Genomic DNA, 13915 nt, shown 5'->3' with positions numbered 1-13915 from the left:
CACATCCAATCTAAATTGACATTACTCTTGATTTACTATGACTAACCAATAAAATAGGCTGCCAAAATCAAGACCCAAGTGTCAATTTATTGGAAAACTTACTAGATTTATGATCTAATGTGCAGCCTGTGGATATCTGACACTTTCCTGCCAGCAGGGTCCACTAGCCTCTTACTAGCACAACTACACTGAGCTCCATGATGGTGATGTCTCACCACTCTCAAGCTCACACATCTGCTCTGATTTCTAGTTCTAAGCATTACTCCACTGGTCACAGCCTGCAAAAATGTTTCAATCAAAAAAAGTAACAAGGACAAACAGTTCACCTGATCTTTCATTATATACTTTTAATCCTCTCTTCAGCAAGCAGCAAACCCAAACATCTACTGTCAATCACAGTAAAGGCCAGCAACAAATTCTCTTGGTGAAGAACTTCGTACTGTGCAAGAAACCAGATCTTCATCTACCACACTGCCCATGGATCAACCTGGATTGCTCTCACTCTGGCCAATTCATTGTGATACTGTGAAACGAGCACAGGATTTTCAAGATTATCGGTAGAGCAGACACGTGTAGGTGCACGTCCTGGCTCACACTGGAGCTTCAAATAACCTTACAGGATGTCTAACGATGAATTCTGTCAATAAGAATATGATTGTATGGAATACCACTACATGGCTTTTATTAAGCAGGAGATGTTTGCCTTGGAAGGGATATATAACGGAAGAAAACAGAAGTAAAGCTGTAAAAATACAAACATCTTTACAGTAACAAAGGTTTGAGAAGAAATGTAAACAGCAACAACACAAGGTCTGCAGGATCCTCAGTTTTTGTAATATTAACATTTAAGACATATTTTAAAATAAGTTGAACGAAACTTATTTTATATACTATATGCAACCATTTGGCAACTACACAGTGACAAAGTCAAAAGCTAGGAAGTCAGGTAAGAAAACACAAATTGCTGGTGTTCAGATTGCTGGCAAACTATGTTTCTCAATATCATTGTATAATAGTTAGCCAAAAGGAGGTTAAAACCTAACATGCGAATCTAATGTAAATGTAACAGATTGTAGAGACATAGTAAATATTTACCTTTATAGTTAAACCTGTGTTGAAATATTAAAAACAGCTATATTACATAAAAGTTCTTAAGGGTTCATAAAGCCTACAGGAAATATACATATATACACATATCTGTAGATAGAGAGGATATCTGTATCTCGAGTTCTTTAGTGAATTTTCAGTACTGTGAGGGCACATATTAATAAAATAACTATGCCAGGACTGTAATGTACAGCTTTCACAAGTGAAACAAATGACATAATATCTCTGGGCAGCAGAGCTTCCCAGCATATGATACATGTGATTTCCTTTAACAGCAGAACAGATTTTAAAATTTTATGAGCTTTTGTCAATAATGGATAGCTCTTCAATAAAACACTGAAGGGAAGAGACACAATGTTATCTAGAATTACTTACCAGTTCTTTTTCCAAATTTTTGTTATGAGAGGAGCAATTCAAGAGCAATCATTTAGCTGTTCTTATTCTCTAATAACTGAAGTGCAAGCCAAGAAATCCTAGAAAATAATTTACTCAGCAGGTCCACAACTTGCTCATTCACACACTCAAATCTGACATGAGCAGCTATTAGTCAAGTGTGTACTGGTGTTTCCTTGCAGAAAACAAACCAGGAGCTATTGCTCTGGGTCTCAAAATAGGAAAGAGAAGGAAACTACTTGAAAATAGACTACTGAACCAAGAAGCTAAATATAAAGGATGCAGGGATAAAGTATGTCATACCTATTCATAATCTTATCCACTAGTCTTTAGAGTCTCAAAATCTGTCACAGGTGGAGACAGTAGGTGAGAACCTTCCCACAGACATGATAAAGGAAAGTAAGTGGCTGGAACACTTGTCACACAAAGGGAATTTAGAGAAGACAAGTCAAGAAAAGAAGAAAAGCAACAAAGTAACACACATAACTGGATAAACACCTAGATCAAAACATATAGATGACACATTTCTCTATGAGCCCAGATAAATAAAAGGAAGGCTATTCAGAAGCTCCATTCTTTACCATTACTTTAATATCCTTCGGAAGTACAATAAAGTGATAGTGTAAGTGATAGAGGGAAGTATCTTACATTTAAATTATTTGATGCATTACCACAGACATTGTAACCAAAGGAAAAAAAATTAAAAAACCAGCTAATTCCTCTCAAGATTTCTCTTTGGCAATAAACATTCTTGTCATTCATTCTAGGCTTTTAACCATATTCTGTTAATTCTTGGTTGTTTTTAGACATCCTCCTGAAAGCTTTGAAAGCTGCTTTACAATCTGGCAGGCAACACTACATAAAGTAGTTGTAAAACACTGACATTAACATGGTAATTTCGCATCTTGTGCTTTACAAAAACAGAGGACCAGATGTTTTTACTTTTATATTAAAGTAGATCAGCTACACAATTTAAAAGATGTCAAAGACTTAGTTAACGAGTGATATTGACCACATTTCTTTTGGAAAAAGAAAGTGTATTAACTGAAATTACAACAGACATCAATCTAGTAAGTAAACAAAACAGCACTTTTGTAACATTTATGGTTATTTGTTGGAATTTACTGGGCTTGTGTTCTGAAATTTTATCTGTTAAAACATGTTAGCAATGTTTATCAATCAGTTTGAAAAAATAAATATTACTACAGTATTTAATACACTGTATACATTTAGAGATTATTATATTGAAACTAGAAAAGAAAGCTACTCTACTGATTTATGTCAGAAATAAAGTTGAGATTTTCACTGCTAACTCAAAACATACTACCTGAGGGATTCCATAACAGTTCATAAAATGTCTTTGTTTTAAAAGGTATGGTCTGTGGTATATATTTTCTATGAAGAAACAGAAGAACATATGTAGCATCAGATGTGTGTAGTTTAAGAAACTCTGGAATGTGAAATCTAAAAATCCAAATAAAACAGGTGGTATAATTTGGGGGGGAGGACTGAATGTAAGTTTAATGACATTACCAGGTTATCCTACCAGACTAATTCTCAGTCACTGCATGACTTCAATGAAGCTCTCAGTCTTCGTGCTGATTTCGATTTAGTTCAAGTGCTATTTGATGCGTTTCATCTGGAGTTTTATTCACTTCAAACTACACTTCATTTAACCAGGCTGCTGCTTTATTCATTTGTTTTTCTACTTTATCACCCAAAATTAGTATTGCTTAGTTTAGGTAAATTGTTGGAAGAGATTAACTTTATATAATTATTTCACACTGTTAATAAATAAGTAAGTTTTAGAATATTATCATATCACAGAAAAAATGGAGAAAGGTCTTAAAAATTATTTTAAAATACACTAGACCACAATAAGTGTTGGTCTTAAATGATCCACTATTAAATGCTGATTTTGATAACAAAAATGATTGGTTATTTTAAGGTAGGACCATTCCCCTGCTTCCACTCCCCAAAACTACTGGTTGTTTTTATATTTCTATATTATTATTCTAACATACTCTATTTTCCAACATAATACAACGCATTTTATAAGAGAGAAAGGAAGGAAAGTGAGGAAGACAGAAAGCGTGAGAAAGAAGCAGAGAGCACGAATGCCCAGGCAAGACCATGCACCGGCGAGAGCGAGTGTGATGGTAGGAGCGCCAGGGCGCCTGTGGAGAAGCACCAGAAACCAAGAATGAGCCAGCAAGAGATCAAGCACTGCGAGCACAAGCCCTCACAAAACACTATGCAAGTGCACTCATGAGAAAGCACTAGCACCTCTGTCAGACGACAGACTTTTCAACTATTTCTCACCTCTAAAATTTTTTTAAATTTTGCACAACTAACTGTGGGTTTTACAATGTACTCAATAAATTCAAGTTTACCATTAAACACTCATTTCTTTCTACAGTTTACTAGTAAGGATCACTAACAAGAGCTTAGTGTTTAATGTCAGGTCATGTCAGGATAGGCTGTCAATCCTGTCAGAGTACTGAAGTTCTGATTAGTGCAGATTATGGGTTATCCTGGTAACAATTTTTTAGAAAAATACTGCAACAGAACCACAATTTGTTTGAAGTGGTTAGTATGTTCATAAAGTATTGAACATGAGAAAATCAATTAGGCTGCTACCACCTGGTGGTGTGCTGATTATGCTGAAAACCTTTTATATTTAACATGGCATCATGGCTTGTGAGAGAAAAACTAGTATATTCTCCATGTAGCACTACTAATTACCACAGACTAAACATCCACTAAGCTTTCACAAACAAATAACTGTAAGGAATTAGTTATAAAACAATGATTGAAACCAAAGTATTTAACACATTAACCTGTCATCTTGTCATTTTATATAAGATTCTTTGTATAGATTTAGTCATAAAGTAGTCTTAGAGACACCTACTGCTTAAAGTGAGGGTTAAAGAAAACTAATGTTCTGTCCAAAGAATTGCTACATGACATTTTCTTGAAAAAAGTTTTTATAAATACAATTTATTCATAAAAAGTATTACACACTGACATCTATTATCACAAGATTTAATCTGAAGAGCTAATATTAAATACTAGGTTTCCATAATATTTAAATTTTAAAAAAAACAGATTTTATATAGCTCATGTTATAAAGCACAGAATTGTTTTCAAAACAAAAAAGTGTTTCCATATAAAATCCATACTACTACCAAAAGTTAAACCACTGCCAGCTATAATGAGTACCAGCAATGAAAGTCTTTATGTGGGGTTGGGGTGTTTGGGTGGTTTTCTTTCCCCCCATTCATTGGTTTTCATTTGGTTGACTTAAAAACAGGAAGAGTTGTCCTGTTCAGTTAAACACATCAAGCTTGCCATCAGTATAACTTCAGCTTTTGTAACCACTCCAGGAAGAATGGAAACGGATTTACTGAATTCTACAAGGTCTAGAAAAGAGCCATTTCATACGGGCTTGCAGAGTCTGTTCTCTGAACCAAAAGAGGGTCTAAATGTTTAGTAATATCTTTATAAAGAAATGTATTAATAAAAAGACTTAACAGTAGAATATGATTGAAGAGATGGAGAAGCATAGGGATATATATGAAGATTGGCATTTTTAAATCACTAATTAGAAATGCAAAAGTATTTGAATACATTACTAAAATACACTATACATCACAGAATCACAGAAACGCAGGGGTTGGAAGGGACCTCAAAAGATCATCTGGTCCAAACCCCTTCCTAGAGCAGGATCCCCTACAGCACATCACCCAGGAACGTGTCCAGGCGGGTTTTGAATGTCTCCAGAAAAGGAGACTCCACAACCTCTCTGGGCAGCCTGTCCCAGGGCTCTGTCACTCACACAGGAAAGAAGATTTTTCTCATGTTTATGTGGAACCTCCTATGCTCCAGTTTGCATCCACTGCCCCTTGTCCTATCACTGAACATCATTGAAAAAAGCCTGGCTCCATCCTTCTTGCCCTTAATGTATTTATAAACATTGATGAGGTCACCCCTCAGTCTCCTCCAAGCTAAAGAGACCCAGCTCCCTCAGCCTTTCCTCATATGGGAGATGTTCCACTCCCTTCATCATCTTTGTGGCTCTGCACTGGACTCTTTCAAGCAGTTCCCTGTCCTTCTTGAAGTGTGGGGCCCAGAACTGGACACAATATTCCAGATGCAGCCTCAACAAGGCAGAAGAGAGGGGGAGGAGAACCTCTCTTGACTGACTAACCACATCCTTCCTAATGCACCCCAGGATGTCACTGGCCTTCTTGGCTACCAGGGCACATTGCTGGCTCATGGTCATCCTCCTGTCCACCAGGACCCCAAGGTCCCTTTCTCCTACACTGCTCTCCAGCAGGTCAGCCCCCAACCTGTACTGGTACATGGGGCTGTTCTTCCTCAGATGCAAGACTCTACACTTGCCCTTGTGGAATTTCATCAAGTTTCTCCCTGCCCAACTCTCCAGCCTGTCCAGGTCTCACTGAATGGCAGCACAGCCTTCTGGTGTGTCAGCCACTCCTCCCAGTTTAGTGTCATCAGCAAACTTGCTGAGGGATGAGGGACACTCATCCAGGTCGTTGATGAAAATACTGAGCCGCACCAGTCCCAGTACTGACCCCTGAGGGACTCCACTAGTCATAGACCTCCAACTAGATTCTGTCCCATTGATCACAACTCTCTCACTTCTTCCTTTCAACCAGTTCACAATCCATCTCACTACCTGATCATCAAGACCACACTTCCTCAGTTTATCCACGAGGATGCTGTGGGAGACAGTGTCAAATGCTTCACTGAAATCAAGATAAACCACATCTACTGCACTACCATCATCTATCCACCTAGTCACTTCCTCATAGAAGGCTATAAGGTTGGTCAAACATGACTTCCCCTTGGTAAAACCATGCTGACTGCTCTTAATAACTCTCTCAGCCTAGATATGCCTAGAGATAGTGCCAAGAACAAGTTGTTCCATCACCTTTCCAGGGATGGAGGTGAGGCTGACCGGTCTATAGTTACCTGGGTCCTCCTTCTTGCACTTTTTGTAGACTGGAGTGACATTTGCCATCCCCCAGTCCTCAGGCACCTCTCCTGTTGCCCACGATTTACCAAACGTGATGGAGAGTGGCCTAGCAATGACTTCTGCCAGTTCCCTCAGCACCCATGGGTGTATTCCATCTGGACCCATTGATTTATGGATGTCCAGATTGCTCAACTGATCCCTAACCCAATCCTCATCTACCAAGGCAATCTCCTCCTTTATCCTGACTTCTTCTGGGGCTTCAGGGATCTGGGGCTCCTGGGGAGAGTCTGCAGCAGTGAAGGCAGAGACAAAGAAGGCATTCAGTATCTCTGCCTTCTTTATATCCTCTGTCACCAGGGCACCCACCTCATTTAGCAGTGGGCCTGTATTGCCTCTAGTGTTAGTTCTATCTGCAATGTATTTGAAGAAGCCCTTTGTATTGTCTTTGACCTCACTAGCAAGGTTTAGTTCCAAGGAGGCCTTAGCTCTCTTAATTGCCTCCCTACATTTTCTAACAACAGTCCTATATTCCTCCCAATTGGCCAGCCCCTTCTTCCACAATCCATAGATTCTCTTTTCCCACTTGAGTTTGCCCAGCAGTTCCTTGTTTAACCATACATGCTTAACATACATGCTTAATGCTCACCAGTACTTGGGAAACTTGATCAGCTTGCCATAAACAGCAGTACTGAACGAGGGGATAACTGGAACAGGGAAGCAGTACAATCCTTTACTGTCCAAAGAAGTCAATGCAGCTTGAAAACCAAATATCTGAAACAAATTAAGTTAGTCAAAGTATATACTATCACACAGTTAGATCACTTTCAAGTTACTTTTATAACATAACAGACGTGTTTCTAAGCATACTCAATAACAATAAAAACTGTGTATTATTTTTAGATCATTTATTTTTAGATCATTCCTTTTCCCCCAAACACAAAAAACATTACAAGTCTCCATAAAGTTATGTCCCAATAGGGACATTACATATAAAAATATTTTCTTTGCTTAAAAATTGTTAACTACACACTGATTTTTAAAAATGCTGATTTATCTAATTTAATATTATTCTATAGCCTTTAAATCTGCAGACTGCACATTGTCTTAATATAAAATAAAACAACTTTTTGCAATTATAACAACATTGGCCTAAAAAAAGTGGTATTTAAGGAAATTTAAAGCTGCCCTTCAAAGTTTTCTTAATATGAATATCTAAAGAAAGGCTCATCACAACTATTCTTTATGATTTTTCCCTGTGCAATACAGAAAACAAATGCTTGTACAGATGACTAACATTCTGTACCACCATTCACATAACAGAACACTTTGGGCTGTACTGAAGCTAGCAAATAAACCCTATAAAAATCAAAATTGAAGTCAACATTTTGCAAGTTATCAAAAAGATGCTAAAAACTTTTTAATAGAAAAAATTCCCCTCAAACTGAAAAACAGAGAGAGTATGTCCAATACTGCCAAGCCAATCGCTTTAAATAGGAAGATAGTCACCTAGAAAACTGAAGGCTTGCCATGCAATTCTGGGAGAGTGTTTGCTTTATGCAGATAGTATTTCATTACTTAAATCTCTATTAAGATAATGCTTGAAAGGGATGGGATAACTGAAAAATTTAGCAAAATAAACTGTACTAGCAGTAAATATTTACATTTTAGTAGCACCCAAAAGGTTTAAAATGCCTGAGTACATTCTAAAAGGTCAGAAGGCCTGTTGCAGATGGCAACTGAATAATCTCAAAGCAATTTTCCAGTACCTTCCTAAGTTTGCCCTAACCTCACAATAAGAAGTCACCTCACATAATGGATGTTTAACTAAGACCATTCAGAGGTTTTTCTTCTTATAATGAAAAAAAGAATGTTTGGCAACATCTTTTGATCTCATACTTTTACAATCATGGTTTTGCTCTATCAATACAACTAGAAGTGATGGGCTTTCCTCATAACATCCCATCAAGTATCTAAGTGTAATTCACTGTGATCTACATATTCTGTAAGCATTATCCTAGAGAAAAAAGGAAAGGCTTCTGTCCAGATTATTCTAACTCAATCTTGCCACAAAGACATCGGGGCTTCAGTCTGCATAGTTTCCTCATGTGAAGTTCTCTGTTCATGTTACAAAACATTTTGGCTCAGCACTGAAGCAACAATCCCAAACCACAACATCCTGTGCAACGTGTTTATGTCCTTTCAGATAAGCTGCAAACTTTCTCCCAACAAACCCGCTCACACCTAGGATTATCTATACTTATATTTTTCCTTAGTGCACTGCAATAACAGATCTCAAGCCTTATTTTACCTTCAGGTAGCAGTGTGAGTAACAGTAATGAAGCAGGTTGTCAGATGGCTGGCTGAGGCTGCTGACCACGTGCACCAGTTGCTCGGCATACATCGGCACCGAGTGCTCCAGGTTAACCTTATCCACCAATATTCGGACGCAAGGTAAAGGCCGCAGGGGCTGGAAGCTTGCAGCATTTAACAGTCCACTTAAGTTCTAGGGAAGGGGTGAAAAACAATGCAATTGTTACACTATCAGGTATATTTTCTACCACATTTACATATTCTAACCTACACACAAGCAAACCTACATATAATAAACTGTTCACAAATACTGTGGCCTTATGGGCATTATAATTCAAATCCTCAAACTTTTCAAAATAATTTAAGTTTAAAAATTATGCTTCATCTTTTTATACAGAATTGACTTGGGTGTAGGTGGGTGCTGCAGGGGTGGCCTCTATGAAGGAGGAGCAGGGGCTGCCCTGTACCAGGCACAGCTGGTTCCAACTGGTTCCAGTCACTGCTGCAACAGCCCAACCCCAGGACACAGCTGAGCCCATCAGCCAAGCTCATGGCACCTCTGTGAAAACATATTTAATAAAGGGGAAAAACGCCACACAGGCTGAGAGGACTAAGGGAAGAAAAGTGAGAAACAGCAAGGTCAGAGAAGGAGGAGGGCAAGGATTTGGTGCTCTAGGCACTGGAGTAGATGTTGCCGTGCAGCCCATAGAGGAGACCACTGTCCTGTTGAGCAGGGGGAGAAAGCAGCTGGGTAAGAAGCTGGCCAAGGTCAACCCACTACAAGAATGGGCAAAGTCAAAATACTTTGTTCTATAAAATATTTGCTTACATTTTTATCACTCTAAAGCACTATCATTGTATTAAACTCATGCTGATCAGACCTTAATACTGTCATAAATAATGTATTCACAGTCAAGCCAGACATTTCAGCAAAATAAGACCATTCCAAAAAAATAAATCATAGAATCATAGAATGGTTTGGGTCAGAAGGGACCTTAAAGATCACCTAGTTCCAACCCCCCTGCATGGGCAGGGACACCTCCCACTAGACCACATTGCTCCAAGCCCCATCCAGTCTGCTTTTTAACACTTTCAAGGAGGGGGCATCCACAGCTTCCCTGGCAACTTGTTCCAGTATGTCACAACTCTCACAACAAAGAATTTCTTCCTAATATCTAATCTAAGCCTATCTAAATACACACCTAAAGTGTATATGTCACTTCACAAATGAATGGCTACACAAGCACACTACAAGAAATGCCATAAACTAAGACTTTCCATACTGTCATTTTGTGCATACTCAATTTTAAACCACATAAACATGCTGTAAATCAGCACATTCTATAAAAAAAGCCCTGTGCTCCTCTCACCAGCAGGTATCTATCACATTAATTTAATGTAATGTCATTGTGCTTTCCTCTTCTTCTAGTCCCTTCTTTTATCTATAAAACACTTTCCAGCCTCTGCCACAAGAGATAAATCTACTGCAAGTCTTCACTGAACAACACTGACTCATCCCCTACAGCCCTTCAGCTTTGTGCCTTGAGGAAGGAGTCCTGTAGGAATAATAATGTTCAGTAACAGCCAAAGTCCTGCTGGCATCCTGGCTGGAATAAGTACACATAGTGCTGGCTTATAACATCTATGAAGTCTCCATTGAGCTTATATATTTAAAGATTTCAGACTTGACCAATTTTGGCAAGACCTGCACAGCAAAATGACAAAAGGTACTCTTCTGATCTAAAGGTGCCCATAAAAACTTTAAGTTGGAGCTACTTTTTAATCTTTTTGATTTAAAATCTTTTTTTCTTCCAAATTATTTTTTCCTGCCAGTACATAACACCTTCAGTTTACAAGTTTAGCTAGTCACTACACACACCACTCGCGTTAGTTATCTGAAGGGAAGGCTTGTGGGCACCAAACTAGTTTGAAACTCAGTAATACATCCAGGACATGGAATAAGAGCACAGTAATAAATGTATTTGAAATTGAACATGCTGATTTACAGAACTAAACAAATATCTGCAAATACATACCTTCTCACCCATGATTATGGGCATCAGGTGGTCTAGTAAGTTGAATTCTGCCACAGGGATTATAATTGTACACTTAAGAACAGTGAATGTTGTAAGTCGAGCAGGAATGTATTCCTCCAATAAAGCTATTTCTTCTGAGCTTGGCATAGTTCTATTTCCATCCATAGTATCTACAATAAATCAAGATTACATATTTTTTTAACTAAAATATATAAAATACTACCTATAACTGCTGTTTCAGAAATGGTTAGTGACTAGCAAAAAAAATAAAGCATCCTCTCCATTTCACAGTCAGCAATTTCAATCCACACTGGTTCTATATAAGGTTAAATGCAATTGTACCTGGATTTTCCTTTTTCTGAAATCTGCATAGCTCTTCCTCAGAAACTCATTTTCAGTTTACCATAGCTTGTTTCCATGTTTTTTTATCCTGTATATCTATTATTTCAAACTAATAAATACATACCAACAGGAACACATCCTTCTCTAACACTCCAACATAAAGCTAGAGTTGTCAACTAAATAAGCTCTCTTTACTCAACAGGAGTCTTGTGACAGAAACAGGTTACCTCCAAAGTGTCTGAAATTAGCACAGAGGTACATCCAACGTTGATGGGGATATTGTGATTAATTTTATCTTTATTTTAAATTTTGCTATGCCAGATTTGGAATGTAACTATTTCTGAGTTGGACCTTGAAGAATACTGAATGTAGTCTGGTTTAATTCTGTATATTTGGATGCATGCAATAGGAGCAAACCTGGCTTAGTTCTGCTGTATGGCTCATATTCATGTTCCAGAGCACAGACTATCATTTTCATTATCCGGTGCACCGCACTGCTATCCAATCGAAGACTAAGTGGGCCCACAATCAGGCTTTTTGTAGACATCTCCTGAACATTTCCAAAATCTTCACTCTTTCCTGAAGAAAGGTCTTGCTGATTCCCAGAAACTGTAAGATGTTTCATAAATAACAACAAATTACAGCAGTTTGACACCACAAAAATTTTTATCAGCTACTTTTGTTTCAAACCAGGTAATCACAGACTTACATAGAAAATAGAACAATGCGAATTGAACATAAAAATACACTATGACTGGTTTAGCCTGTTTAAACAAACATTATTCCTATTTAATTGGAGCAAATTGGGCAAGATTCTGCCTTGCCTTCAGGCACAGCACAACTTAGGAATCTTCCATTAACTGTATCTTTTGAGTTTGGGACACTCTAAAGGTGTTCAAACTACCTCTGAACTTATGCAGCAACTTAATCCCAAGTGTTCATGACAGCTTTGCTGTTCAAAACTTTTTACAGTTTATCACAAAGATATCCATCCCAAACCATCAAGGAAAAGGTGTGCTGCTAATAAACTACAGATATGGGCCTTTGAAATGGTACCTGGTGGCACACATGCTAGAACAGCAGTGAGAATCACACTGATTATATTAACATAAACCAGACTGAATCTTCTTTACAGTGATTGATAAGGTAAAACATGGGTATAAAGAACTAAAGCTTCTTTAATCATTATGTTCAGATCATTTTTAGAAGGACCACTACAAAGGTAACAGAACAGTTTAGTCTCTGCGTCCAAAGAAGATCCATAACTTTTGTGCTTGGAATGGCAACTCTTGTACCAATTGAAGCATTGTTACTGCTTTTCTGATATAGATGTAGGGCAATGAGGTACACTGAAATCACCCATTCACTGCATGCAGGCTACTTACCAGCTATCAAACAGTCTGACTGTGTTTTTCTAAACAAACTTCACAGAAGAACTTGAGTTAAATTATGCACATTTCAGAAGTTTTAGTTTTCCTGTTGCATATGACTTTAAAAACACCCTCACACATCAATGTATTTAATGTTCAGAATTTCACTTAAAAAAAACCCACACATTACTTTGTCAGTGTCTTCTTTGCTTTTACACAAGCACTACACATTAAACATCTCGCTAACCATTACATAAATGGACAGTCTGACAAAACAAGCATTAAGAGTCAATGGATTCTGAGACCACTTAACCAATAAAAACAAACAAGTTCTGACAAAGAATTGTGGAATGACAGTTTAATCGAGTCAGTGAATCTGGACAGCACATACTCCTTAGATAGCACAGTACTCTATAATCCACCTGGTCAAAGCTTCCAGGAGATGGTCAGTGACCTGCTGCACCACACATCTATGCACAAATCTATGTTCCATCATTTACCAGCACTCCAGGCTGACTGGGGAGGTACCAGCAGATTGGAAATCGGCCAGTGTAACCCCAATATATAAGTAGGGACAGAAGGATGATCCAGGAAATTACAGGCCTGTTAGCCTGACTTCAGTACCAGGGAAACTGGCGGAGCAGATAATCCTGAGTACTGTTATGTGGCACATGCAGAACAACTAAGTGATCAGGTGCCATGAGCATGGGTTCATGAAGGGCAGGTCCTATTTGACTAACCACATCTCCTTCTATGACAGCGTGACCTGCTTATTGGATGAGGAAAGGCCTCTGGATGTCGTCTACCTTGACTTTAGCAAGGCCTTTGAAAAGGCTTCCCACAGCATTCTCCTAGAGAAGCTGGCTGCTCGCGGCTTGGACATGCACACGGTTCACTGGATTAAAAAACTAGTTCAATATTGCACTTAGAGATTTTTTTCAAGGCCAGGTCCAAAGAGCTGTGTTCAATGGGGTTAAATCCAGTTAGGGCTGGTCACAAGTGGTGTTCCCCAGGGCTCAGTGCTGGGGCCACTCCTGTTTAACATCTTAGTTGATGATCTGGCAGTGTGCCCAGGTGGCTAAGAAAGCAAACACCACTCTGGCCTGCATCAGGAATAGTGCAACCAGGACCAAGGAAGTGAGCTTGCCCCTCTAGTTGGCCTTGGTGAGGCCACACCTTGAGCACTGTGTGCAGTTTTGGGCACTGAAGGATAGGAAGGACAATGGGGTGCTGGAGAGGGTGCAGAGAAGGGCAACGAGGCTAATTAGGGGTCTGGAGAACAGGTCTTATGAGGAAAGGCTGAGGGAGCTGGGGCTGTTCAGCCTAGAGAAGGGGAGACCTCATTGCTCTCTACA

The 13915-nt window shown here is 38.7% G+C and overlaps 2 protein-coding genes across 5 annotated transcripts in view; one reads left to right on the top strand and one right to left on the bottom strand.

Moving 5' to 3' along the window:
- RIDA (reactive intermediate imine deaminase A homolog) overlaps positions 1–13915 on the top strand; it is a 959578-nt gene that overhangs the window by 468855 nt on the left and 476808 nt on the right. The window lies entirely within an intron of this gene.
- Positions 1–13915, bottom strand: part of VPS13B (vacuolar protein sorting 13 homolog B) — a 442966-nt gene that overhangs the window by 361315 nt on the left and 67736 nt on the right. For 3 of the 4 annotated variants that reach the window (XM_051610148.1, XM_051610150.1, XM_051610149.1), the window contains exons 13-16: positions 11608–11799; positions 10849–11018; positions 8811–9005; positions 7149–7273 (exon numbers count right to left, since the gene is read on the bottom strand). The exons of the other annotated variant lie outside the window; for it this stretch is intronic. In XM_051610148.1, the coding sequence (XP_051466108.1) occupies positions 7149–7273; positions 8811–9005; positions 10849–11018; positions 11608–11799 (682 nt within the window). The remainder of the gene's footprint in view (positions 1–7148; positions 7274–8810; positions 9006–10848; positions 11019–11607; positions 11800–13915) is intronic. 4 annotated transcript variants of the gene reach the window in all.

The sequence above is a fragment of the Apus apus genome, chromosome 2 (genome assembly GCF_020740795.1).
Source record: "Apus apus isolate bApuApu2 chromosome 2, bApuApu2.pri.cur, whole genome shotgun sequence".
In the NCBI taxonomy this organism is placed as follows: Eukaryota; Metazoa; Chordata; class Aves; order Apodiformes; family Apodidae; genus Apus; species Apus apus.
The sequence above is the reverse complement of the archived record's forward strand: the minus strand, read 5'-3'. Positions and strand labels throughout refer to the sequence as shown.